At 43.4% G+C, this 26085-nt stretch overlaps 1 protein-coding gene across 2 annotated transcripts; it reads left to right on the forward strand.

Moving 5' to 3' along the window:
- Window positions 1-1502: 1502 nt before the first annotated feature.
- Window positions 1503-24787, forward strand: fzd3a (frizzled class receptor 3a). 2 transcript variants are annotated; one of them, XM_030721456.1, is made up of 10 exons: window positions 1503-1640; window positions 2693-3268; window positions 14078-14274; window positions 15862-16050; window positions 16126-16324; window positions 16411-16710; window positions 17596-17847; window positions 20443-20591; window positions 22903-23160; window positions 23235-24787. In XM_030721456.1, exons 2-10 carry the CDS (start codon window positions 3068-3070, stop codon window positions 23491-23493), a joined length of 2004 nt encoding a protein of 667 aa, XP_030577316.1. In that variant the 5' UTR covers window positions 1503-1640; window positions 2693-3067; the 3' UTR covers window positions 23494-24787. The 2 variants fall into 2 exon arrangements, with proteins under 2 accessions (XP_030577316.1, XP_030577315.1); XM_030721455.1 differs by having other exon boundaries at window positions 15862-16324.
- The last annotated feature ends 1298 nt before the right edge of the window (window positions 24788-26085 follow it).

Consider the following 26085-nt stretch of genomic DNA (forward strand, 5'->3'; position numbering starts at 1 on the left):
CTTCTAATGATGACAAATGTGGTGCAAAAATCCTGACACTGCAATTAATATGAAGACCATCTGCTTCGCGTGTACTGACGCTGCGAAAAGAAAAGGAAAATAAAAACCGCGTGGACGCTTGTAGTGACGTTTACATTTAATTTTAATATTAGAAATGTAGCTCTTTTTTTACGCACTGTAAGGTTTATCAAAAGTTATTTTAACAGATCACCTGAGTTTCTTATTATTTTTGCAGTAGCAGTAGTATTAGTACAGCACAGTAAAAAGTCTAGTACAAATACACCTGTGATGCCATCGTGCGTCTGCTGTAATTACAACATTAAACCAACAGCCTGTTTCCTGACAGCGTTTTTGGTGCGTCTTGCAGACGTCCAGCTCACAGCATTCATCCCCACCAGTCACACAAGTTTCTGTCTCAAAGGCAGAGAGCATGCTCGTCCTCGGATGGGCGGTCGCGCGCAACGAGGACAGAAAACCTGCTGCGAAGAAAGACGGAGAGCTGCGTCAAGCTGGACACGCGAGAGTTTAACCGGAAACGGGGGCTTTTCGCCTTCAGAGTCACAGTTCAAGTTTTGCCAGCCCGAAGAAGTCGCTTGGATGATGTTGAAACGTTTTCCCTCCGAAAATACAGATTACAGATGAACTGAATCAGCTTTCCGGGACTTACCTGGATGATTGTGCATGCATCAAGACATCTTTCAAAGTCTTTCTGACCATTTTCAGACCATTTCCCCTTAACACTGACCTATGAATCATTCAAGCATAAATAAGGACCTAACTCGAGGGATGAATCAGGGCTGTGTCTGCAAATAACAGACAAATATAATAACTCACCAAAGAACCAATTTTAAATTGTATTGAAGCACTTTGTTACCAGCACCCTGTTGCAAAAACACATCATTTGTTCTCATTTCTTTTATTGAATCTACAAAAATAAATAAATAAATGTAGATGATAACAGAGTTTGATAGACATAAAATAGTATTTTTACACCAACAAGGTTATTCCCAATAAGCTGTTAGCTGAAAACCTTCAAACAGAACCAAAAACTGACCATTATTAGTGTAATATAAACTTATGAGCACAACTGTACTGATTTCTGGTAATATTACTCTGTTTACTTTAACTTTCACATTCCTATTATGATTATGTATTAGCTCAAAACTTGCATATCTCGTTAAAAAAAAAGAGAAAAGAAACTATCTCCAACAGATGAACAGTATCTGAAAGTCATGTCCTTGAGAAATGGGGGGAAAAAATCCTGACACAGGACCTTCAGTTGGTCATCTGAAGCCTCATCAGAAATGATCTCAGTGGAAGGGCGGCTGTCAAGAAGTTATTCTTTTATTTATATATTTATATATAAGCGTGGCTACGCAAACCATCAGGCTTGTTGCGATCAGGGGCTTTTAATTTGTCAGTCAGTAGCGGAAGCCATTAGAGAAGTCTCGCGCGCTTGTCTGTCGGTGGAGAGGAGGCGGTTAGGTGGGGTGAGGGGGGCACGGGGAGGAGGACGGAGGAGAGGACAGGAGGAGGCGGAGGAGAGGAGGGTGCGGGTGGAGGGACATTCAGTCATTGTTACCAACTCGAGGAGCGGCGGAGACCGCGCTTACTACGCGAATTTTCCGGACAGCGTTCAGGTAAAGTTGCGTCAAACGTGTCCGCTTCATAACGGAGGTGTTACTCTTGAACGGCCGCCTCCGCTGCCGCCCGGCTCGCTGCGGTGAATGATCGCACCGGCGCGGAGCGGCGGGGCTGCGTGTGAGTCAGGATGAACTAACCGTCATCTTTTGTCTGCGCCGCGTTGCTTCACGCTTCTGTCTGTTTAAGTCATTCATTCTTCGCTGTGGGTCAGTCACGGTGGGAAAACACAAACAAACAACTGCGACGAGCCCCCGTGACACGTACGGCGACTGCGCTCCCGTTTACGAGGAGCAATTAATATCTGAATTCCCGGTGAGGCGCTATAGGAGGAGCCCATTAACACTGACGCGCAGGTAGGCTAATGGGCGCACTTGTGTCGCATTAATAAGGCAACTTTAGGTGCAGCCGGGCTCCTTTACGCTTGGGTCAGGTAGAGCAGGTGTACGAGAAAGTAGAAATCGTGTTTTACGTGTTGGAGAATGGAAAGGTGCGGGGCTGTTAGGGGTGTGTGCTGTCACGTAAATGTGGCAGTTTCCCACTATGGGAAAATGCAATAGGAAAAACGTATTAAAATAACGAATAATAAATAACTTCAACAACTTCTGAGCTGTGATTGAAAGACAAATATAAGGAAAAAATGCACAAATAATGGTGGGTGGCGTCTACTGCTACTACTACTACTACTACTGCTGCAGAACTGCTACAGAAAAACTGCGAATGCAAACGCAGATCTCGTAATACCGTTAAGACGGTTATATTTGGCTTTTAAATGCTTGCTGATTTGCTGTATTTTGTTGCGTTTTTAATGATTCATTGCTGTTAAATAATGCAGTTGATGTTGTCATTCATCTACGCAACCCACCCACCATAGTTGGTGACCTCATAAGCAATTACCAAACCTCTTGAAACAGCTTTTTTTATATGTTGTACCACTAGCAGTCTAATTTTCAGTCAAAAGGCTGCTTTACACCTTCAAAATGTTGTATTGAATAATCCACTCTTGTTACTTTACTTTGAAAGGTTTTGTACTTTGCTCTCCTGATTGCAGACTGAGCATCATTTACCCAGAGGTTGCCACCAATATTTCCTCCAGCATCATCGCTGTCCGTGGAGGCAGGAGAGGGAGGAGTGTTTTCCATTTGCAGCATCTTAAAGGACCACAGCGTCACTTAGGTGATGAAGGCCCTGTGACTCAGTGTAGTCATGGTGATGGATGCAGCCAACTTGGCTTTGTTGGATTATGCTGCGCAGTCCATACTGTCTCTCTGTGATCTGATGAGGAGGAAAGGGCAAACGGGCAGTCCTTAAGTCTCACAATTTTTCCCCTTCCTGGTTAAAAGACCGCAATGCTAACAGGGCTCAGCCCCTCACCATAACCGGCCATCTCCTGGGTGTTACTTCTCTTTTCCTGTACGGACCAGTCATGGATCTCCTGTGGGTGCTTTCAGTGTCCATGCTGACTGCTTGCGTTGCCATCCCCATGGACACAGTGGCAGGAAGCCACAGTCTGTTCACCTGTGAGCCCATCACCCTGCGCATGTGTCAGGGACTGCCCTACAATGCCACCTTCATGCCCAACAGCCTGAACCACTACGACCAGCAAACCGCTGCTCTCGCCATGGAGGTACAGTACACCACTGACTATCTATCTATCTATCTACACACACCTAAAATGAATCAGTTTTCTCCTTGGTGTTATGGTGAAAACTGCTGACAGCAGCAAAATTCATGTGTTTGATAAAACAATGAGGATGAAATTGTACCAAATTCGCTGTATCTATTTTATATTTGCAAAATTGGATTGAAAAAAATGTGCGCCACACACACACACACACACAGAAAAAAAACCCCAAAAGCTTTTAGAATTTAAATTAAAATAAAATGTTACCTATATAAAAAACACATAATTTAATATAAAATGTTTAAAAACTGTAAAAAAAAATGTAAACACAGTTAATTGTTCTTTTAAAAATATTACAATTTATTTCTAGATTTTTAGTAAACGCTATTGAGCTACATTGAGAGATTTACTTCGTATCAGAGGAGCAAAAAAGAGATTCTAATATTTTAAATAAAATAAAAAGAAATATTGAGTTACAGTCTTATTTGTGTTATTATGAATTTTCCTTAAAACTTTGGATTGGAGATACAAATGCTGTTTACAAAGCTTCAGACTAACAAAAGTAATTTGGGGGGAATTTAAAATTAAAAATGCATTTTTTAGGAACATTTTAAAAATCTTTTTACGTGTAATTTTATATTTAAAACCTTTTTTTTAATTCACAGTGTAACAGTTGTGAGTAAAGCTTCCACTTGCAATGACTTAAATTCCTTCCAAAATTTGGGGGGAAAAAAGCAATATTTAGATTTATACTGCACCCAGTGCAGGTGTTTTCACACATGACCTGTAATATATTTTATTTTATTTATTTATTTATTTTGAATCAAATGTTCCAGCCAGTTGCAGCTTCTCTAATCTCCTTCCAACAAAAATAGTGATCACTGGTTTTACTGGGTGAAATAATGTAATTGCGAGTGACGTCCACTCGCTCGCTTGCTGTAAATTCACTGTATGATTACCTGTGCTATTACCTGCGCAGTCCTGCGTCACATGGGTTTTAGCTGGCTGGGTAAAGAACTGACGGATCTGGACATTTGTGTTCTTAAGTGTTCCCATGTATGTGTTCTGCCAGCATTCCTGCTTTCTTCCTAAAATTCCCTTTCATTTATACATGAGACAGTCAGTTGAGTAGCCAAAATTGGCAACTGTTTTGATAATAGATGAATGTCTCACACACAGTGAATTGAACGTGACTGAAAGACTCTGGCCACATATTTATTTTATATTGATTTTAGCCTGCTATGTCGTAATTTGATCAAACTGTGTTAATTGGATGGATTGGATGGGGGATATTAGACAGTCTTGGATCAGAGCAGTGCGATATTTGTGACTCATGTTCAGTTTTCAGTTTGTATCAGTTTTCATATCATTGGGCTTCACAGCCTGTTGGGTTTGTATATGAGCTGGTCTTCAGTGTGTAGCCATCCTTCACTGACCTTTGCTTCCTTTTTTTCCTAATCTCTCCTACCGTGTGACCTTTCCCCCCGCTCCTTTCTCTTTGTTTTGACACAACTTTTTGAGAATGACACATTTCCAAACACAGCACAGATTTCTATCTGCTCATATATATTACACAGGACAGGAGAGGAGCTTGTAATCTAATCAGTCTCCCTCGTATGTTAACTGAGGGATTCAGTGTGTGCGCTGCACTTTCTGCCCCCGTGGACCTCAGCAGCCTAGATAGGGATCAGCATGGCCAACTGGGTATTTGCTGAGATTTGGTAACATCTAAGTGCTAGCCTACTTAGTTTTGGCCCATCTAGCTCCAGGGGCTGGGAGTGTATTACCACAACATTAAGTAGAAAATGAAGGTTTAATATTTGCCCCTGTGGGCCATGAGAACAGTGCATTATTAAAACACCAGCGATTTAACAGGGCGTGGTGTCCTGAAATGGTTTCTGACCGCACATCTGGCATGTTGACAGATGAGAGCGATTTACCACAACATGTAGGGACTTGGCACATCAGCTGTTGTTCACCACAGCTATTTTATATAACAGGCTTTCGAGCAGTTAGTCAACCAAGTCAAGGATACAGAGTTTCAGGGTTTGGTTCATTTGAGCCTCGTAGATAATCCATGGATTGAGCAGCCACAGCATCTCACCGTTATGGCTGCTAAAAGATCGAGCAGGGCATTTAAACGCCATCAGCGAGCAGATGCATCACCTCATTAAGTTAATCCCATCCTTTATATAGACTGATCCCTTGTAAAGTTCAGTCTATCGAGCAATTACGGGCCAAACTGCACCAGAACATGAGAGTGGATGCTCTCTTGGCTCAGCTCTCTGTCTGTCTGTCAGTCCAAACATCTATATTTAGTTTGTCACGGGCCCTTTTACACCGCTCCCTGTATCACTTTTACCCTTCAACCTCACCCGGCCCCACCCCGTCTGGCGTAGCGGGCGAGCTGCACCCTGCCGACCATCTGCATCCGCTGCAGTTCACCATACTCAGTGTAGGCACACTGCGAGAGAGAGCAACGGAGAGATGGAGGGCGGGAGGAGCCGTGTGCCACGACAATCCAGGGTTATGTAACTTTTAACAGGCCCTGCCCGGCTGTGGGAGCACATAACATCACATCTCATCACAGCTGCGCTCACATTCGGCTTCATGTTTGGAGAAGATGTAACCGATCCCATGACCGTGCTCTCATACCAACACCGTGTCCTTTCTCGTCCCTGCCAGAATATTAACTCAAATCTCCTGGGTTCATTCACTTGCAGCGCTGTTTTCTAACATATTTAGAGGGAGATTTTTGATGTTTTTTTCATCACTTAAATGTTACCAACCCAGTGGTGTGTCGTTTGAGGCCAGGTTAGCTTTTTACGCCTAATCAGTGGGTGACTGTTGCAGTGAACAGAGAGAGGGGCGCTTCTGGTTTAGACGGTGTTCACTTTGATTGGACATGGATTCACAATTAAGTCTCTTTTAGTGCTCCGAAATGCTTGTTGGGTTTGGAAAAACACATGGAAACCCAACAGGTTCCAAAAATCACGGAGCCCAGTCTTCTGTTTGGCTCTTGTTTCCCAGATAACTCGCCCCAGATCCAGCTCATGGGAGAATTCAAAGCCTGTAAGACGTCGGGGGCAGCCAAATGAGAATTGACAGTTGATTTTAAAGGGAATTAGGTCCGCTGAATAGCCATGATAACGATGATGAATGCCTCGCACCGTGGAGAAACTGGGAGTTGGACGGGAACCAACGCCTGCCGTTCTTGCAGTTTCTGTATAAACCCCCTGAAGTGTCTTTGTGGATTTCCTTTTTCATGCCTTGCTTTTTAAGGCTTTCTTCAAGTTTTTAGAGCTTTAGCAAAGTAGGACAATTTGTCATAATCTCATAAGCTGTAAACCTATAGAGAAAAATTGTAAAAATACAGTTAAAGTACTTCAGTTTCTTTGGTGTGTAAGGATTTGATGTATCAAATGTACTGCACACCTTACACACAGCATGAAATACAAGTTTAACAGACAGAATTTTCATATTGCACAAACACTTTTTTTTTTTTTTGTACAGCTGTGAACAGGAAACAATACAAACCAGATAATTTATTAAAATAAATTTTAAATGTTCCGGTGTTCATCCTCACTCACTCAGTCACCGCTGACCGCCGTATGACCTCGCAGCTGAAGTGGGACAGCGGCCTCGGGGCTTGGGAATCGGCTATTTTTGTGTCACAATGATACTGTGCCACACTCACATAACATAACCGAGAGCGTGGCGGATTTGACTGGCACCACAAAAAGAGAGAAAGTAATGGGGCAAAATCCCCTTATTTAGAGATAGCTGCACACTGTAGCTACCAGATGAATGTAAAACAGTGTGGGCCCATCACAGGAAATCAATTAAGCTGCTATGAACTGTCCTTGGCCTCCAGAGCAGATGGCATGAGCTTCACAACTCAGTGATGATGATACAGGTTGATGTGATATTTTGGCTTTTCTTTAATTAAGGCAGTTAATAAATCCCACACTTCTGCATGTACGTATCACTAAAAAAATACTTTATAAGTTTCTCCTCTGCAAATATTTAAAATGCCACCCACTTAATGGCAAAAATTACCCCAAATTCCACCATCTACTACTGCAGCTGGTGACAGTAGTCCTCGTTCTGCTCTGCAGCTCTAAGCCTGCTGCAGGTTCTGGTTTCAGGAGGATATAAGATGAGGCCATGGAAGTGGCTTTCAGAACGGCTGGAGTCACGTGACTGTCATAGCAAGGCCAGATGGGCCAAGCAAGGGTTAGGGCCAACTGAAGATGTTAATCACGTTAGATTGATAACTGGGTTTGTTTACATGAATCCAAAGCCAAGCCAGCAAATCATTTTCAGTGGCATCAAGATAAGGATCATGGCCTTGGGGGAAATTTAGTCACTACGGCAGAAATTACAGATAATGACAAGATTCATAGGCTTTTTCTGTGTTATTGTAATCATGGTTTTGTATTGCATGCTGTATGAAGGGTCCACAGCAACACAAAGAATAACCAATGCCCCGCTTTTAATCTGTTCAGACCCACTCATTTCCTCCTCCTTTCAGGTCGTTAAATCAGCCTCTTGTCTCAGGTTTACAACATGTCCAGATAAACTGTGTCATGTTACAGCCGCTCTGTAGAATAACCCAGATACTCCACCCCATTCTGAGTGAATGGATTTGTAAAGGAGAGCTAAGGTGTGTGTGTGTTTGTATTACTGTGATGGCTGCAACTCTGTTAAACAGAGTGCTTTTTTTTTTGTGCAGTCCGGCATGTTTTAACAGGCTTATTATGTTAGTAAAGATGTATCCCAGCTGATCTCACACACACACACACATACACACACGCAGACACAACATGGTCTGATAAACCCTACCCAGCGTGACCTGGCCTATAAAAGAGCCTCTTGTTTTATTTAATGTCCAACACCGTGTTTATTGGCAGTGGAGTGAATAAGAAGCACATCCAGAGAGCAAGTCGCTGGTGCACAACAACCTCTCACGGTGTGTGTGTGTGTGTGTGTGTGTGTGTGTGTGTGTGTGTGTGTGTGTGGACATTACACACTGTCAAAGCACAAGATTCTCAAACACTTTCTTAGTAGTGAATGACACGGCCGACTCGGGCTACCCATCCCTCCTCTCCCTCTCTCTCCCCTGCTCTCTCACCCTCCTCCCCCACCTCTTTTGTCCACCCCCCTCCCCCCACACAAGGCTTACCCGTTGCCCGGGAAACTGTCCCAATTGTGCTGTTAACAAAAGGAGCAGAGGCTTTCTTGCCTCACGGGAGGTGGTCCCCTCCGCCCTGCACCCTGACCTCCTCGAACCCTGCTCGCCTCCCTCCACTTCCTCCTCCTCCTCTCCGGTGATGCATCACTCGTCGCCATGGCGCTGAGCTTGGAAATTTGGAGAATTGGAATGGCAGGAGAGGAGAAAGGGGGATAAAGAGGGGGGGTAAATGCATGAGGGAGTGGGGTGGGGGGTGACTAGGACATGTTTTATAAAAGGGCGAATCAACACAAACCAGTTGTCCACGTTGGGCTTCATTGTCAGTGATTCATCAGTCACACCATCAGCTGACTCAGCCTTCAATAAAAACCAGTTGCTTTATCATTAGTAAGGCACATACAGCCATAGTTGGATGCACTTCATTTGACTAGGCGGCATTCATAATTAATATATTAATCTTAAATATCTTAGATCTTAATCTGATTCAAAGCATGCTAGATAGTCTCCCACTTGCATAGAGGTGAAACCGAGGTCACGGTTGTTTTTCTTGGTTCTTCAAAGGCTGCCATATTTAAGATTAGAGGCTTTGCACAAAAATATGCAGAAATATGCAAAACCACATGATAAATGCACTTCACCACACTGGCCCATAAAGTACAGTTATTAAAGATGTTATTCTTGTTTTTCCTCTTCTCAGTCTGTAAAAGATTTGGTTACTGACTGAAAGAAGCAGTGGTTCACAGTCTGCTCTTCTGCTGGTTTTGTATTTGTTGTGTTATGTAAAATGCCTGGACAAACAACCAGGTGGACTGCTATTGATGAAGATGCAGAACGGAAGCTCGTGCTGGATGTTTTGGAAGTGTGCCTCAATTACTTTTTCTCTTCAGAGGGCGTGAATAATGAAGAAATTAAAAAAATATGTGCTGCTGCTTGAGCCTTTTAGGTTTCTGCGTGTTCGTTTATCGAACAGGAATGAGACAACACAACGGAATAAGGAGTCCAATTATTAAATTTAATTAGCCATTTGTCACAGTTTACAGATTACTCTGGGTCAGGACTGCATCTCATCCCCGTGTGGGATGGCGTGAAGTTCCGACCACTTCTAGTTCAACTTACAGTTTCATTTAGTGACAGCTTATCAATTTTGGTTACATCATATACAAAACAAGAAATGTGCAGGACAGAGAGAAAAGGATTCCACAGCTGCTTCTCCCTCGAAGTATTTATCATCTGTTTAGTCTCGTTGACCACTCCGCTCAAGAGTCCTTGCTTCTGTTATTGATAAAATGGCGACATAGCAGAAACATTCTGTCCTAAAACATTATGTGCTTCTGTGTCATTGTTCAGTTATGTTTATTTTCTAGTCTAAGACAGAGTTCCTCAGGCAAATTAATGTACATATCGTACGTGGAAACATACCATCAGTATATTCCTTCAATAACAAAACCACAGTATGAGGATTGTACTACGGGGAGATGTAGTCAGAGTACAGCAGTGAGGTCTGTTTTAGCATAGATGCATATCTCCTGGGTACCATCGTTCAGTGATGCTCACAGAATATGTTTTTAACATATTCTGTGAGCATGTTTTTTATGAAAAGCTCGGGTGTAAATAATAAATTGACTGATGGCTTAATTCCATTTGTACTTTCTGGCTGTTGAACAGAGGAAAACCTTCATTAGCTGCACTTTCTTTGTTATTAGGGATGCACAGGGATGAACTGCATATTGGTGTCACGCAGTATTGGTCCTGTTGACTGACAAGATTTTTAAATGTTAAAAAAAATGTTGGAGAGTAAGAAAGACTTTAAAACTAATCAGTTATTTTTTATAAAAAAAATTTTTATGTTTTTTTTCCACAAAAATACTGAGCTTGTAAATAACAAAATAAAAAGACTGACAACATTTCAGCATCGGTCAAATGATTATTTTAAACATTAAACACTGGATCCCTGTTTGTCATGAGATTTCAAAATACCTGCTGCTGTACAAACTGGTCAGCAACATTTTCTTAAAATTTCAGAGCAGAAAACATCTGAACTTTTATTTTATGTTAACATTAGGAATATCCTAAGACCTTACATTTCTTAAATGTGTCAAATGATATTCAAGCAGTTAGCGTAAAGTCCAGTCCTGACTTGCATCAGTTATACTGTAGTTATTCCATTCAGGCATAAAAAGCTTCAGCAGAAGAAAAACACTGAAGGTATTGCTTGTTTTTTTTTCCTCTTCTTTGTGTCTTCACTGTTTCCTTTTTTTTTTTTTTTTTTGCCTGTAGAGTATTTTATGTAAACTAGGCTCCAACCCCCCCCACCACCACCCCCAGTGACCCTGAAAAAGATGAGTGAAAGAAAATGGATGGATGGTCAAAAATCTGTTTGTTTTTTTTTAATATAAAATAAGCTGTCAGGATTACTAAAGCAGAGCTGCAGCACTGTTAGAATTACTCATAAGAGGTTGTTTTTTAAATAAACATATTTGATGCTAACTCATGTTGTATAATAATGTTTTGCATGAGTTCTAAACTGTGCAACAAATCAGCCTATTGTGTCTACATTTATCCCCCTCATTGGGTGTCTTTTGGACTCCCAGAATCCCCTGCTTTTCTGGGACTGTCTTTCTGTCTGTGTGTCTGTTTCCAGAAGGGCATATTATTCCACATTTTCAGAGATCAAAAATCCCATAACAAACTCCCATGAATACGTAATGACTGCAGCAGCAGGATTGAAGCTGAAATTACATTAGCATACCACCGCCCCTCCAGGCTTTCACCATCCACAGAGTTGTGTATTACACGCTTGATTCTCCTTACATAGCTGCATCTGGGGAGGATATCGGCATGACGGACCTCTGGCTGTTCATCTGGCCAGTGGTTCACCAGCTGTTTCTAGTGTGGCCATTAACAGTGATTCCTCATGGAGAGTGTAAGGGCTCCACAGGGCCTCATGGTGTTGTTGTTGTTTGGAGTTGTATAGGCTGCTGATTGTGTGGGCAAAGCCATATTTACCATCCGCTAGTTCAGTCCTGCTCAGAGTGGCTCACATGATGGGTCAGCGATAACAAAAAGGCTGAATGGACACACTGAGGAGACGTGGGGTGGGTTAAAAGGGCAGGAGAGGGTACAAAAATAGAAAAATGAGAAGCTTGATGAAGGAAGAGGGATGAATATGAGGGGACCAAAAAATGATTATTTTTCTCTAGTAGATCATCCCGTAGCCTATATATTTATTCAGCCGTTGCCCTTGGCATCTCGCTTTGTAGTACACTACAGTGTGGTACATCGTGTTCTGTGGAGCATAGCGGTCGCCTGCGGGAATCAAAACGGAGAGAAAGGCCGAAGATGCAAACTCACTTGAACTGCATTAGATCATGTTTGAGTGGTTTAGCCAGGGCATCACTGATGAAGTAATAGATGTCACAGGACTGCACGCTGGCAACAGCACGCAAAGGGAGTCACAGGAGGGTGACTTACAAATGGAGTAGCTCTGTCAGGTTGTGTATGTCTGTGTAGGTTCTCAGTCATCCAGGTCATGGTAGCCTTAAGAGCTTGAAAAAAAGGTGACTGGACTGATATTTCAAGTTCTAGATGCTGTGAGAAGGTGAAAATAATCATCACTGGAACTGATACTAAAAGTAATCAACTGTAAGTACTTGGTAATCAGCTACACATGAAAAAGCTTTGTTACAAGGCCACATGTGCAAATGGTTTCTACATATCAATAAGTTGAGCCTCTGTGAAAAAGCTGAGGATCACTCATGGTTTGATCATGAATGTTTTGGCTGTGTGAGACATAACAGCGTGACGGCGATCTGCAGTAATGGATCTGTTTTAAAGTGGATCACATTTGAAGCCCTTGTGTTTATGCTTCGCAGATGATTCTGGCTCATAGCGTGCCATGAGTGCTTGTGTCATTATACAGCGGTGCTCAATGAAACGTGATGACTCCATTTGTACAGAAATTACACCATCCACTGGATGGTTGAGCTCAGTTATGACAGGCGTGTAAGGCACCCAAAATTGATTCTTTTAGAGAGCATATGAATGCTGTGCTGAGCGAAGACTCCGATCATAAATCTGTGTCATCATGCCATCTATCACCGATCCCTCGCAGTACAAACCCATCAACGCCAGAAAAAAGTGATATGAACGAGGCTCTGACAAAAGCTGCGTGAATGTGGGTGCTTTGTGCTTTAAGGGCCAAGCCTAACACCCATTCTAATCCTTTTTACAGAAACACGTCACATGTGGGTGGCAGGCGAACATGCTGTCAGGAGAAGGAGCGACGTTGTAGACATATGGTGGGAACAACTGGCAATAGTCTGTTCAAATCTGATTGCAGTTTAGGTGACAAAGGATTGAGGAGAAAATCCTGCTTCATCGTTGCTTCTCTAAAGCCATTTGCCGCTGCATGTGGAGATTTTTCATTTTTATTGCTGCGTGTTGTGTAATTAATGAAGGGCCGAACGAACTGTACTGACCCACAGCTGTTGAGCTGAAATGACCAGTTTTATGCACACAGCCTTTCATTCTCACTCACATTTTATTTGTAAAATAAAAAATAAGAACTCTTGAGATCACTGCATGTGACTGAAATCTGGTATATTTAGGAAGGCCTGCTTGTGGGGCAAAAAAACACTGATTTGTAGACTGACTGCAGTTCACACACACACACACACACACACACACACTATTCAACAAGCACAGGAAATGGTGTTTTTTTTGCAATTGATTTTATATTGAAGAAACTGAAGTGAATGGTTTAAACTATGGTGACATCGCCTCATTAATATCCATCAACACCCCTCCTCATCTTCCCTCTCCTTCCTTCCCTTCCCCCTCTCTGTCCCTGTCTGTCATACAGACCTGTCTTTAAATTTTGGGGGAGGGTGGCAGGGTGTGTGTGTGTGTCTGATTGACTTGGGTGTGGCCCTTTCTGTAACACACATACAAACGCAGACATCCGCGCAAAAATAAAATGCAAACAAAAGCATGTTTCCATACATGACCTTTGAATGTGTACACATACACATGCATGTAGACTGTCTCCCCTGAGTATTTGCATATTAGCAGCAGGGCCCACAGATGCTTCCTGCACTCACACTGTCTCTTGGCACAGTTCACATGTGTGAGGCCATTATTGTGGCGGTCTGTGGGTGTGTGAACGTGAAGATAATATACTTCCGTTGGTACTTTTTCTTGTGTTTGTGCGAGCATGTTGCCACAGTGTGTCAGTCAGTCACAGCGTGGTCCTCCCTGCAACACAAAGGCCCTGTCAGCGGCAGCAGCCGTGTGTGTGTGTGTGTGTGTATGTGTGTGTGTGTTCGTGTTCCTCTTGTCTGGAGATTGTAGGGATGGATGAAGGGGGAGCAGAAAATGACTGGGGTGGAGGGGATTATTAAGAAAGGGGCCAGAGTTGTTTTTATGGACTCGTATCCTGAAAATGTCAGTTGACGTACTCCACTGATCTCTTTGTGCCCCTCTTGGTTCTCATTCTGGAGCTGGAGTAATACCAAAGCATCATGAAACTGTAGCTTTATTTCTGACACTGTTCCAAGTTCACTTGTTGAGTTCTGGTCTGTCGTACACTTAAAAGTCTTTCTTTCCTTGTCCACATGCAGCCTTTCCATCCCATGGTGAACCTGCAGTGCTCTGCGGAGCTCAGGATGTTCCTGTGCGCGCTCTACGCCCCCGTGTGCACCGAATACGGCAGGATTACTCTGCCCTGTCGCCGCCTCTGTCTGCAGGCCAAGAGCGACTGCTACAAGCTAATGGACATGTTTGGTGTGAGCTGGCCAGAGGAGATGGACTGCAACAGGTTGGTACAACAGCAGTCAGTCTGCTTCCCTGGATTCATTTCATTTGTACCAGCCCTGCTGGAGGGAGCAAGGCCAGCAAACATCTTGAAAATTATTTATTTTAATTATGAAGTTAACATTTATAAGTTAATATTTGAATAAAGTGTCTTTACTGACCTGATGTTAGTATTTTGCAGTGGGCTTTTTCAGTGAGTTTCTTGTTACATCAGTTCAATTCAATTTTCAGTGTAGTTATTTATATAACACCAAATCACATCAACAGTCGCCTCAAGGCGCTTTGTATTGTAAGTTAAAGACCCTACAATAATAATCCAATGATCCTTCGGTAGGTGAAACAAACTTTAGACAAACCTTAAACAACACAAACAGTAAGTACCCCACTCATATTTGAGGCTTTTACATGTCCCAGAGAAGGTGTTTGCTAACAAAAGCTGAAAAAGGACCTTCACCGTCACCAACACAGACGCTCAGGGGTGTCGATGTTAAAGTCATGTGACTGCGGTGCAACTTGTTAATAGCTCAAGTACAGTGCTTTACTTCTTGGAGTTGCATTTATACTTCAATACTATTCATAATATTTGTTTTAACTCGTGAAAACTATTTTCAAACAAACACGTCGGTGTCATAATGCAGAAGCACAGAATAAGCAGAACCACTGCATTCATAAGAAACCTTGAGGCCAGTAAATATGAACTGTGGATGATTAGAAAAGTTGTTTTTATTAAAAGTTAAAAAAAAATATTGATGATTGATAAGAAGGACAGCGGGGAGTTGGATAGATTGTGAAGCCTGTATGGAGGTGAAGGTTTGGATTTGGATGTGTATCACTGGCAGCTGGTATTGAGACACTGAAGGCGCATGTTTCAAGTGTTTTTGTCTCATGTTTGCAGTTCTACAAAAGAATTAAGTCTTTGAAACCTGAGACGCTGCAGCGAGACGTCCACACCTGTCCTTTAATGTGACGCTGTGCTGAAAGTGTTACTAGGGTCTGACTTTTTATGAGAAAGTGTGGGAGACATGAAACTGACATGTTCAGTGTAAGCCATGTTATTGGAAAGGAGTGCATGTCTCAAAGGGGCTATACACTGGATTCTTAGGGGATGTTGGACTCCATGGACCGCAGTAAAAGTTGAGAAATTTCTAAAATTTAGCCGAGGTTCTCCTGACTGGAGCCATACAGGAGTGGGGGTAAACGAGGTCATTTAACCTGTTTTTTTCCATTAGAAAACCCACGCTTTTTCTTTGTCCTCATCGCCTGTCAGCATTCTTCTTTGTGTATATCTATCTGTATTTAGCTTGTCATACTTTTTTTCTAAAGTAATTTAGAAAAAAAAAAAGGCTTGGATCTGACACCGTCTCAAATAAGTTTCGAGTCTCTGTAAGCTGAACTTCTTCTCTTTATTCTGTACTTGTATGATCTGTAATTTCCAGGTGCCTGGAAGGTATAAAATGTTTTTATGAATGCTAAAAAGCAGTGAAAGGCTTTTAAATTGCATGTACTGTAATGTTGGCAGCATGTGTAGCCTGTTGTTAAAGGCTTAACAGCTGAAAAGAGCCTGAGGTCACCACCTCCTATCTCCTCTCAGGTTCCCAGACTGTGACGAGCCCTACCCCCGCCCCGTAGACCTCCTGTCCAGCTCAGACACGACTGAGTCTCCCATCTCCGTCCAGAGAGACTACGGCTTCTGGTGTCCCCGCGAGCTCAAAATCAACCCAGAGCTCGGCTACTCGTTCATGGGGGTGCGAGACTGCTCTCCCCCTTGTCCCAACATGTACTTCACACGTGAAGAGCTGACGTTCGCCCGCTACTTCATTGGAGTTGTGTCCATCGTCTGCCTGTCTGCCACGCTCTTCACCTTCCTGACTTTCCTCATCGATGTGTCACGATTCCGCTACCCAGAGCGTCCGATCATATTTTATGCCGTGTGCTACATGATGGTGTCCCTGGTGTTCTTCCTGGGGTTCCTGTTGGAGGACAAAGTTTCCTGTAACGCAGCGAGTCCTGGGAGGTTCAGGGCTTCGACTGTGACTCAAGGCTCCCATAATAAGGTCTGTCCTTGACCTTGAGTTCTCTCCTGGTTTTCTGGTGCCTCTATATTGATTGATAGATTTTGTGTGGGCTTTATCTTTCACAGGCCTGCACTCTTCTCTTCATGGTGCTGTACTTCTTTACAATGGCTGGCAGTGTGTGGTGGGTCATTTTGACCATTACCTGGTTCCTGGCTGCTGTTCCTAAGTGGGGCAGTGAGGCTATAGAGAAGAAGGCCCTCCTCTTCCACGCCTGCGCCTGGGGCATCCCTGGTGTCCTCACCGTGACTCTGCTCGCCATGAACAAGATCGAGGGAGACGGCATCAGTGGTGTTTGCTTCGTTGGGCTCTACAACTTAACAGCCCTGCGTTGGTTCCTGCTGGCCCCACTGGGACTGGACGTAGTGGTGAGAAGCGTCTAAATCCTGTAACCATCCTTTCTCTTTCTCTTTAGCTTATGAGCTGTAGAGCTTTCTGTATGTGTACAGAGGCATTTTCTAGTTTTTAAGATTGACCACGTTAGCATCTTTTCTCGGGAGGGGGGTGGGGGGGTACCTGTTGTGATCTAATTTCACTCTATTTATTTCTTTGTACTTTTTCAACCTCGTTTTATTTGTGTATGATTTTCAAAGTGTGTCATGTGCGCCTGTTGGATCACAGCAGAAATGTCCGCCTCCAGTCTGAGAGTCCGAGGGAAGTGAGGTGCTAGGCTAATAGAGCTGAAAATAATGCTGTCAGTCAGGATTATTTAGGGGTTTTTTGTGTGGACGCTCTGATTGGCAGCGTGTTTCAATAAGCAGCACACACAAACAGGCAGCAGCTTTAGAGAAATGCTGTTGTGAAGTGAATGCCTCAGAGTACAGTAAAGTGGAGTGTGTTGGGTTTTTGTGAGAATTTAAAATTATAGCAACTGATGTCTCACTGAAATTTGTAGCCACATGTAGCTGCACTGTGTAACCAGCACAGCCCTCATTCACACAATGAGCAGGAGACAACAGGAATATCTGGAAAAGTCCAAATAATACATAAATATATTTATTAAAAATTGTAAATTGGTTAATAAAATGGAAAATTAAAAAGAAAATGAATAGAGGAATACAAAGGTAATATATACACAATATAACATAAATATCAATTTATGTCATATTAAATTAACTTCATGCTGTTTTTATTGTTATTAACTTATTTATTGAGTTCTTTATTGCAGTCATTGATTTTATCTGTGTCAGTCCTCTCTGTCCGTATCAAACGCTCAGTGCGTCCTGTAATCCCGTCCTCTCGTATTGTGCCAGGTGGGCGTGGTGCTGCTGCTCGCAGGTATCGCCGCGCTTAACAGAGTCCGTATGGAGATCCCGCTGGAGAAGGAAAACCAGGAGAAACTGGTCAAGTTCATGATTCGTATCGGCGTGTTCTCCGTGCTCTACCTGGTTCCACTGCTGACCGTTCTGGCCTGCTACTTTTATGAGAGCAGCTACAGGCCCGTCTGGGAGACGACCTGGGTCCAGGAAAAATGCAGAGACTACCACATCCCGTGCCCCTATCAGGTAACATAAATTAACAGTATAGCTAATTACCTAAATCAGTTTTTATGTTTCTGTAACAGTTAATCCATTATATTGCAACATTACTTATTACACATTTTATTTTGAGTTGCATTATAAATTGTTGGTGTCACATTGTGCATTAATAATATCCTGTAATACAGGAAAAACCCAAAGGACCGTGATTAATATTAGAAAGCGTTTTAATCAGAGGTGCTAACACTTGCCCATTATGTGTAGTAAATGACCAGAAGAGCTGGGATAAACCAGACTGTGTGTGTGTGTGTGCGTGCGAGTGCAGTCTTGCAGTCGTATACGAGGTAATTTCATGATGTGTGTCTTCAGCAGCTGAGATGCTTCACAGGGTTGCACTAGCCTCCAGCATCAGTACGCACACCGGAGCTCATCGGATAGAGCTGTTAATAATTCAGACATTTCTCTCTCTCTGTATTGTTCTCTGTTCCTTTCAGCCGGGTCTCGTCTCCCATGTGAACGCCTGCCTCCGCATATCCGCTTTCACTGTTCAAAGTGTTAAAGCAAGAGCGCACAAGTGTTGCAGTGACAGACGCTGCTGCAGACTCTTTATCTTATGTGTTTTTAGTCTGACACATCAGGGCTTCAGTACTAGTGCTAATATTAGAATTACCTCACAATTTTGGATGCTTGTCTCTTTTTACCTTTAATTAATAGGTCAATGTGAATCATTAAAATAATTGAATATGGCAGGTAAACGCCTACTGTGAAATTTTGCAGCAGAACCAGCATTTAAAAGAAGAACCTGGCTAATAGTCAGTGTTATTTGTCCCCCTGTATTGTGTCAGGGAAACAGCAAATATTTGCTGGTGGCCCAATATTGGAAATAGCTACGATATATCTAAGCTTCAGCCATGGGCAGAGATACATGTGCAGGACTTAGATGAGATGCATTGTGATGCAAAGTGGTGCTCTTAATCTGTCCCGTAAACACTGCATTGCGTGGTGCAGCAATCCACTGTGTACATTGGGGGGGGGTTCAGCTGAGAAAGGATGGGGTCAGTGGGGTCAAGCTGCTCCACATCATCACTACAGCACATCAAGCGGTGCTCTGATTCACCACAGTGCACCGTAGAGACGCTGCTGATGTAAAATCTTTTATCCCAGCCTCTTGGTGCTCGGTAGGCGTTCACATACTGTATGTATTCACACACATGCGGTCCACAGCGCGCATCAGCAGAAAGCTTTGACTCAAAGTACTGTACTATATTTATCTAAAAGGCCCTTCCTGAGGCTTGGAGCGCTGTGTGGGGCTCCTGAGAGCTGCTCAGTGAGTCAAACCATACATGACTGGACAAAGGGACGACAACTGTGTGGTCATACAGTCTATAATGAGGGAGTTGCCTGCAGTCATCCATTGAGTCTCTTATCTCTGCGCTGTGATGAGTTCTTCTGTGGATCGGTGAGCCACGAGGCTCTCCGCCCGGTCCGCTCATAACGAGGCCATCATGACGACATCTGTGTGGGAGCGAAGCAGGAGGAGAGACGGCAGGAAGCAGCGCTTTGGTGACGAGACACACACACTCGTCCTGCTCTTGGCTCGTTTCTAACCTTCAGTTGGAAATAAATGACCTCGTTTTTAACTGTGACTGAAAAAAAAACCTCTGAACTTGTTTATATGCTGAGAAACAGGAAAACACACTAAGATCCTGCCATGGTGACCTTGGCTGGGGGCACTTATTCATGGTTTTGTGCCCTAATGTAACATTGGGCTTTATACACATGTGCACCTACAACCAATTTACAATCTCCAGTTAAGCTACAATGTATTTCTTTGAACTGTGTGAGGAAACCTGCAGAAATCCCTCACTTTAAGGTTACTTATTTTCAGGGAAAGTTGAATTCTGTACCTGCATGGATACAACTGAACTGTCACTTTATACATCTAAGAAATAAAAAATAAAGTGTTCTCTTTCACTACATCTTAAAAAGATATTTTTACCCAACAACTTAAAAGTCACTGATGATCAGCCATTAGACTGAAACCTCCACCTTTCAACAAACAGCAGCAGAACATATGGTGTCTCTGCAAGTGTAGAAATAGGAGAGAGGAAGGGTTGTAGGTTGTCAGCTGTTCAGTCAGAGATGGATGGCAGCGTGTTTACGCCTCCAGCAAAGCTGCTCCACTGTTAGTGATGATGTAGAAACACACGCACAGACGGACGTGATGAATGCACTCAGTCAGCAGGCCTCTTAATGAGCTCATACATGCTGATATTTACATACACTGACTGAAGTACACGACTGACTGATGGACTGTAATGCAGCTTCCACACGGTCTGCTGTTTTGTGCTGATCACTGATTGTGAAACTGATGTTCAAAAAATAAAATCTGGCTGATGCTGATACATTTTTTAGTTTCCCCATTTGTTCTATGGAAACCATCAATGCATTTTCTTAACTGCTTATCAAACTTCAGGTCATGAAGAGATAAATCCTGGTTCACATCACACGTTAGGCGCATGTCTTAGCTGCAAACTCTGTCTATGACTGCTGGCTCGTTCTCTCCCCACTCAGTGCAGCTTCACAGCATTAACCACCATCCTCTCTGTGTGTTTGTTCCAGGTGGAGCAGACTAGTCATCCCGACCTGGTGTTATTCCTCATAAAGTACCTGATGATGCTGATTGTAGGAATCCCCTCAGTGTTCTGGGTCGCAAGTAAGAAGACCTGCTTCGAGTGGGCCAGTTTCTTCCACGGCAAGAGACGTAAAGAGTATGTATCTTACACTCTGATGGTGTCTGTGTGCTGAGGAGCTTTATAGGATCAGACTTAAAATATATGCTGCTAAATATTTTAGCAGAAAACATAAGCTTACATAAGATTTGTCCCAGTATTTACAGCTCAAAGCACTTCATCTCTCTGTAGTGATAATTAGATGGAAAAAAGTTTTTTATTCTCAGAACTTATTCAAGCGTCCTGCTTATGCTGTGGATGGCATTTCATCCACAGCTAGCTTAGAGCAAGAAAGCAAGACTAGTGCACAGCATGAGCACTAAAAACGTTAAGTACAATGTATAGACACACATGGGTAATGTAATTTATCTATGCATTGTACTTTTCCACGGTGGAAAAACCAACAGCAGCAGTTTTCCTGGTCCTTTGTGAGCAAGCAGTGGGGGTGACGGTGGGGAGGAAGAACTCCCTTTTAACAGGAAGAAACCTCCAACAGATCCAGACTCAGGGAGGGGCAGCCATCTGCAGCGGAGTGGTCAGGGTGTGATGGGACAGTGACGAGAAAACAACTACAGGAGAGAAAAGACAAAAATTAATGCCATCCAGCAGTAGTAAACACAGGGAGTTCATCATGGGAAGCCCAGTGGCACCATAACATATCAAATAGTCCAGCCCCAACTATAAGCTTTATCACAAAGGTAGAGCAGGTGTGTCTGAGTCTAGTCTAAGAGCTGGTTCCACAGGAGAGGGGCCTGAAAGCCTCCCAGTCTACTCTTAAGTATCCTGGGAGCCACAAGTAAGCCTGCTGTCTGAGAGCGAAGTGCTCCATCAGGATAATGTTAGGATAATGTGGTACTGGGATAATGTTAGGATAATGTGGTACTGGGATAATGTTAGGATAATGTGGTACTGGGATAATGTTAGGATAATGTGGTACTGGGATAGTGTTAGGATAATGTGGTACTGGGATAGTGTTAGGATAATGTGGTACTGGGATAGTGTTAGGATAATGTGGTACTGGGATAATGTTAGGATAATGTGGTACTGGGATAGTGTTAGGATAATGTGGTACTGGGATAATGTTAGGATAATGTGGTACTGGGATAATGTTAGGATAATGTGGTACTGGGATAATGTTAGGATAATGTGGTACTGGGATAATGTTAGGATAATGTGGTACTGGGATAATGTTAGGATAATGTGGTACTATGAGATATGACGAATCCTGATTATTCAGGACTTTGTATGCGAGAAGAATTCAATTCTGGATTTAACAGCGAGTCAATGAATAGACACTAATATTGGAGAAACAACAGATCCCACGTGCCGTTGTGGCGGCTGCAGACAGAAAGCAGACGTTTGCTCAGGTTGACAGAAAGATTGGAGTTTGGATTAAATGCTGTAAAGGTGGACTTCCTGAGTCTTCCCAATCTTTCCTGTATTTAAACGAGACACTAAATATTGAAACAAAGGCACTAAACCAGCACTTGGCTTCTCTGAGAGAAAGCACTTGACATTTAGAGTTCAAACATTTTACAGCTTGGCATACAGAAATGTTTCCACATTACACTGATAAAAATATTATTTCAAGGAGACGTGGCTTTCATTTCATTTTATCTGAAGCACATACAGCAGAGGTAGAAATGCTGCTACGTGACGTGATTTAATGGGAGCTCGGGTCTCTTTCAGGGGACTTACTGAAGCTCTTGAGCTGCTCAGACGCTGTCCGGAGTCTGCGCGGATTAAAACATGTTTGTGCAAATCTCACACATTCATATTTTTTTATAGAAATAGAATTTAACCCCTCACAGGGTCTTTGATCTGAACTTGAGAGCGTGAAATGAAACATTTATTTTTCTCCACCTCTATGGTGAGTCTTAGTTACACATTCAGTGAAGCTGCACCTACTCGTGGTTCTTTTCGCTGCCGTGTTTAATAACTTTTTGGTGTCAAATAAGAGAATGTCATGTATTCTTGGCTAAATATGGCCGTGACATACACATGCACAGTTTCACTCTGCTTGAAAAGGCGTGTGTGTGTGTACAGCTTTACAAATCCAATGACATGGCTGTGTGCATATTTCTTGCTCTAAGTGGTGACAGGTCCCTGCAGTGGCTCATGTGAAGTGTGATGTATAGTGAGGAGCTTCTCTCTGTGAACACAGGCCCTTCTCTGCACTCACTCCCCCCCCCCTCCAAACTCAGAGCATTAACCCCCTCTCCCATCGCCTGCTCCGCACATTCCTCAATCCTCTTCTACCACACCCACCACCCCTCCACCTTCCCCTTCTCCCTCCCTCCTCCCCTGCGTCTCTCCCTGCCCACCTTCCCCCCTCCTCCTCCTGCTGCAGCGGGATGGTCAACGAGAGCCGGCAGGTGCTCCAGGAGCCGGACTTCACCCAGCTGCTTCTCAGGGATCCCAACACCCCCATCGTGAGGAAGTCGCGAGGCACATCCACACAGGGGACCTCCACCCACGCCTCCTCCACCCATCTGGCCATACTGGACGAGCCGCCGAGCGCCAGCACCAGCCGGGCGGGCTCCGTACGCAGCGCCCGCTCCAAGATGAGCAGCTACCACGGCAGCCTGCACCGCTCACGAGACGGCAGGTGAGTTTCCACGTCACATTCTGTCATTAGCCCCGCCCACTCCCGAGGCTCATTTCTGCTCCTCCCCTATCCAGATACACCGCCTCCAGTTTCAGAGCCGCAGACGACCGGCTGCCTTACGGGAGCATGCCTCGCTTAAACGATCAGTCACAGTCCAGACACTGCAGCACCAACCGCCTAGACTGCCTGTCGCGGCACGGTTCCACCCAGCGGCTCGAGAGCCAGTCGCGCCACAGTAGCATCAGGGACCTGAGCAGCGGTGCCACAGCGGTGCTTGGAGTCCCTGGAAATGGGATTCACAGAGTCCTGGAGGAGGATGGAGCAACGGCCTGAACAAGTCTGAGGAGGAAACACTGAAGGATGAGAAGCAGCCTGACAGCACATCGAACAGCAGCCACTGTGATACACTTAAGAGCCCAGAGCTGAAGCACAGCTGTTGCTACAGCTTAGCGATGGAGTTGGATTAAAGGAGCGCGACACTCAGTCTGAGGGCACTTAATAGAAATCTTTGCCTTAAAACGTCCTCACGGCTTTACCTGGAATACCTTCTGAGTGGATGAGAGTCTGCAAGCTAAAACTGATCTCAGCCCAGTTTTAAAACTCCACTGAGTTTTGTGTCCTGATGCAGAGTTAATGTAGGAAAAGATGCTTTCGCTGTTGGACCTAAACAGCTGAGCCAGACAAAATGCGACCAATGCTGACAGACTGCACCAGATTACTAGGACTGTACTTTGTATAAAGAACTTCAGTATGGACACGAGACATTAGGAGCTCCGTCCTGTAGTCTTTTTAGCATTCATGAATTTTTTTTAGATTTCAAAACGGACCCATTAAGGTTTTCCTTGTTTTCTTCTGTTTATGAGGGGCAGCCAATCAGAAGAAAACTGGCTTAAATTGAGAGCTCGTTTCAGAGAGGATGAACTGCAGGGCTGCAACAAGGCCCAGCACGAGAGAAATAACTAATACAGTCCAAGAATAAAAACACAGAGCTGAAAATGAGCAGAATAGGGTTAAATTTCAACTATTTTTCACCTCTTCAGCTGCTTCTTTTTTCAGATCTCTGCTGAAGCTGAAGCTGCTCTCTTCTGTACTTGAAGGGGATTTTTTTAAAAAAACAAAACATTCATTGGTACAAAAGTCTGCTGAACTTTACAGAAGCCTCATCTCATTTTAAAAGCTGGTCTTCAGTTGCACAGAATGATAGCCGGACATTATCTCAATCTGTGCTTTGCGGTTTTGAATGCAAGGGCTGAAATCCAGAATATAAATGCTGAATTCAAACTCCTGCCTTATGACTGTGTTCAGACACAATGCAAAGAGATCAAACTCAGCAGCACAAATTTAAAAACATGCAAAAACGTTTCCTGTACCTCAAGCTGAACACCAGCGGGCTTCGCGAACCTGTGTGAGGTGCACCGAGGCCTGAACACCGACGCAGCATCAGAAACAAAAGTTTACCTTCTCGTTCCGTCCAGTTTTTAACAGCAGCTCAAATAAGCATCTTTGTCCGCTTTCCAGATGTGTGCTTACTGTAAATGTTAGAGCAACATTTCCTCTAGAGGCAGAACATGTTCATGATGTAAGAAGTGAATTTCTGTTGTTCATTTGTAATAAAGTTTAAAATAAAGAGGCTGAGATGATGCTTTGTGAGAAGAAATGAGCACACAGCAACACGTGGGGTGTATCTGTAACAGCCCTCCGCTTTATTGAAATACATCGGAGTCAGGTTAATATAATGAGTTCTCCACGTAAGTGTGGCAGCCAGTTCCATACATTATTTTTTGTTTTGACCTTACACCTTAAATATTTTTTGTGCAAAAAAAAGAATCTACATCACCTGTAGTGGGTTATCCTCAGTAAAACACCCGAACCGCTCAGAAAAATAAAACAAACCGAAAAACAAAAATGATTACATCTATAACATGCAAAACTGTACAAATTATTACAAAGCAATCCTAGAAAACAAAGTGGAATATGATATGAAAGAGCAAAAATAATATAGAAGGTACTGGAGATAAGACCTCACTGAAATGTAAAGGCGTTTCGATTTCTCTTTTGTTTAAATTTTCTTCCATTTTAACGTTACTGATGCGGCACCTCAGCCGTGAAGCCACCCGTCGCCGCTGTGTTCTCACGGCTGTCTCCACCCGGGTCACCGTCCCTCACCCACTCACTGCTGCCACCCACCCACCGAACCTCGAATGCGCTCGTCTAAATGAAACGAATTCATCGGTTCTGACTATTCCTGAGTTTCCCTTCTTCCTCTCTCCTCAAACTGGGACATCTAGGATCAGATCTTTTTTTTTTTTTTTTTTTAACAGTATTGGCCAAAAAAAATAAAATAAAAACACCACCTGGCAAACACCTCTCACACCAACTCATTACATTCTGCAGATAAAGTCCAGCAGGAACTAAGGAGAGTCTCTAGCTTAAAATAATATTAGAATTTGCTTGGAATAAAACCAGCTGGGAGCGCTGAACCTCACTCTTCAAATACAAATAAAAATATTAAAAATAATAACACCTGGAATGAGCTGTCTGGAAGTTTTCTTTGTGTTTCTACAGAAGTAATGACCACTGAAGAGTTTGTGTTTCCCTTTCTGACAAATCGAGTGGAATCACACGGAGCAGTCAGGCCTGGGACTGTAAGCTGGTCATAAAGAGGCTTCAAACCCTCTCTGTGCATTCTTACAGATAATGCCACGCTGTATTGTTCCTCGGGTAAAATGCCTTTCAGCCTGTTTGGAAATCGCAGGAGATGATCAGAGGTAACAGGTTTTTGGCTGTGAATGCCCCGCTCTGCAACCACAAGCTACCACACATTAAAAATCCTCTTTTTTTTTTTTTTTTTTTCTTTCTTTCATTAAAGGCTTCTACTCTGAGAAAGAAAAAAGAAAAAGTAGAGCCTGGAGAGGTGGCTTAGAG

Source organism: Archocentrus centrarchus, chromosome 24 (genome assembly GCF_007364275.1).
Source record: "Archocentrus centrarchus isolate MPI-CPG fArcCen1 chromosome 24, fArcCen1, whole genome shotgun sequence".
Classification (NCBI taxonomy): Eukaryota; Metazoa; Chordata; class Actinopteri; order Cichliformes; family Cichlidae; genus Archocentrus; species Archocentrus centrarchus.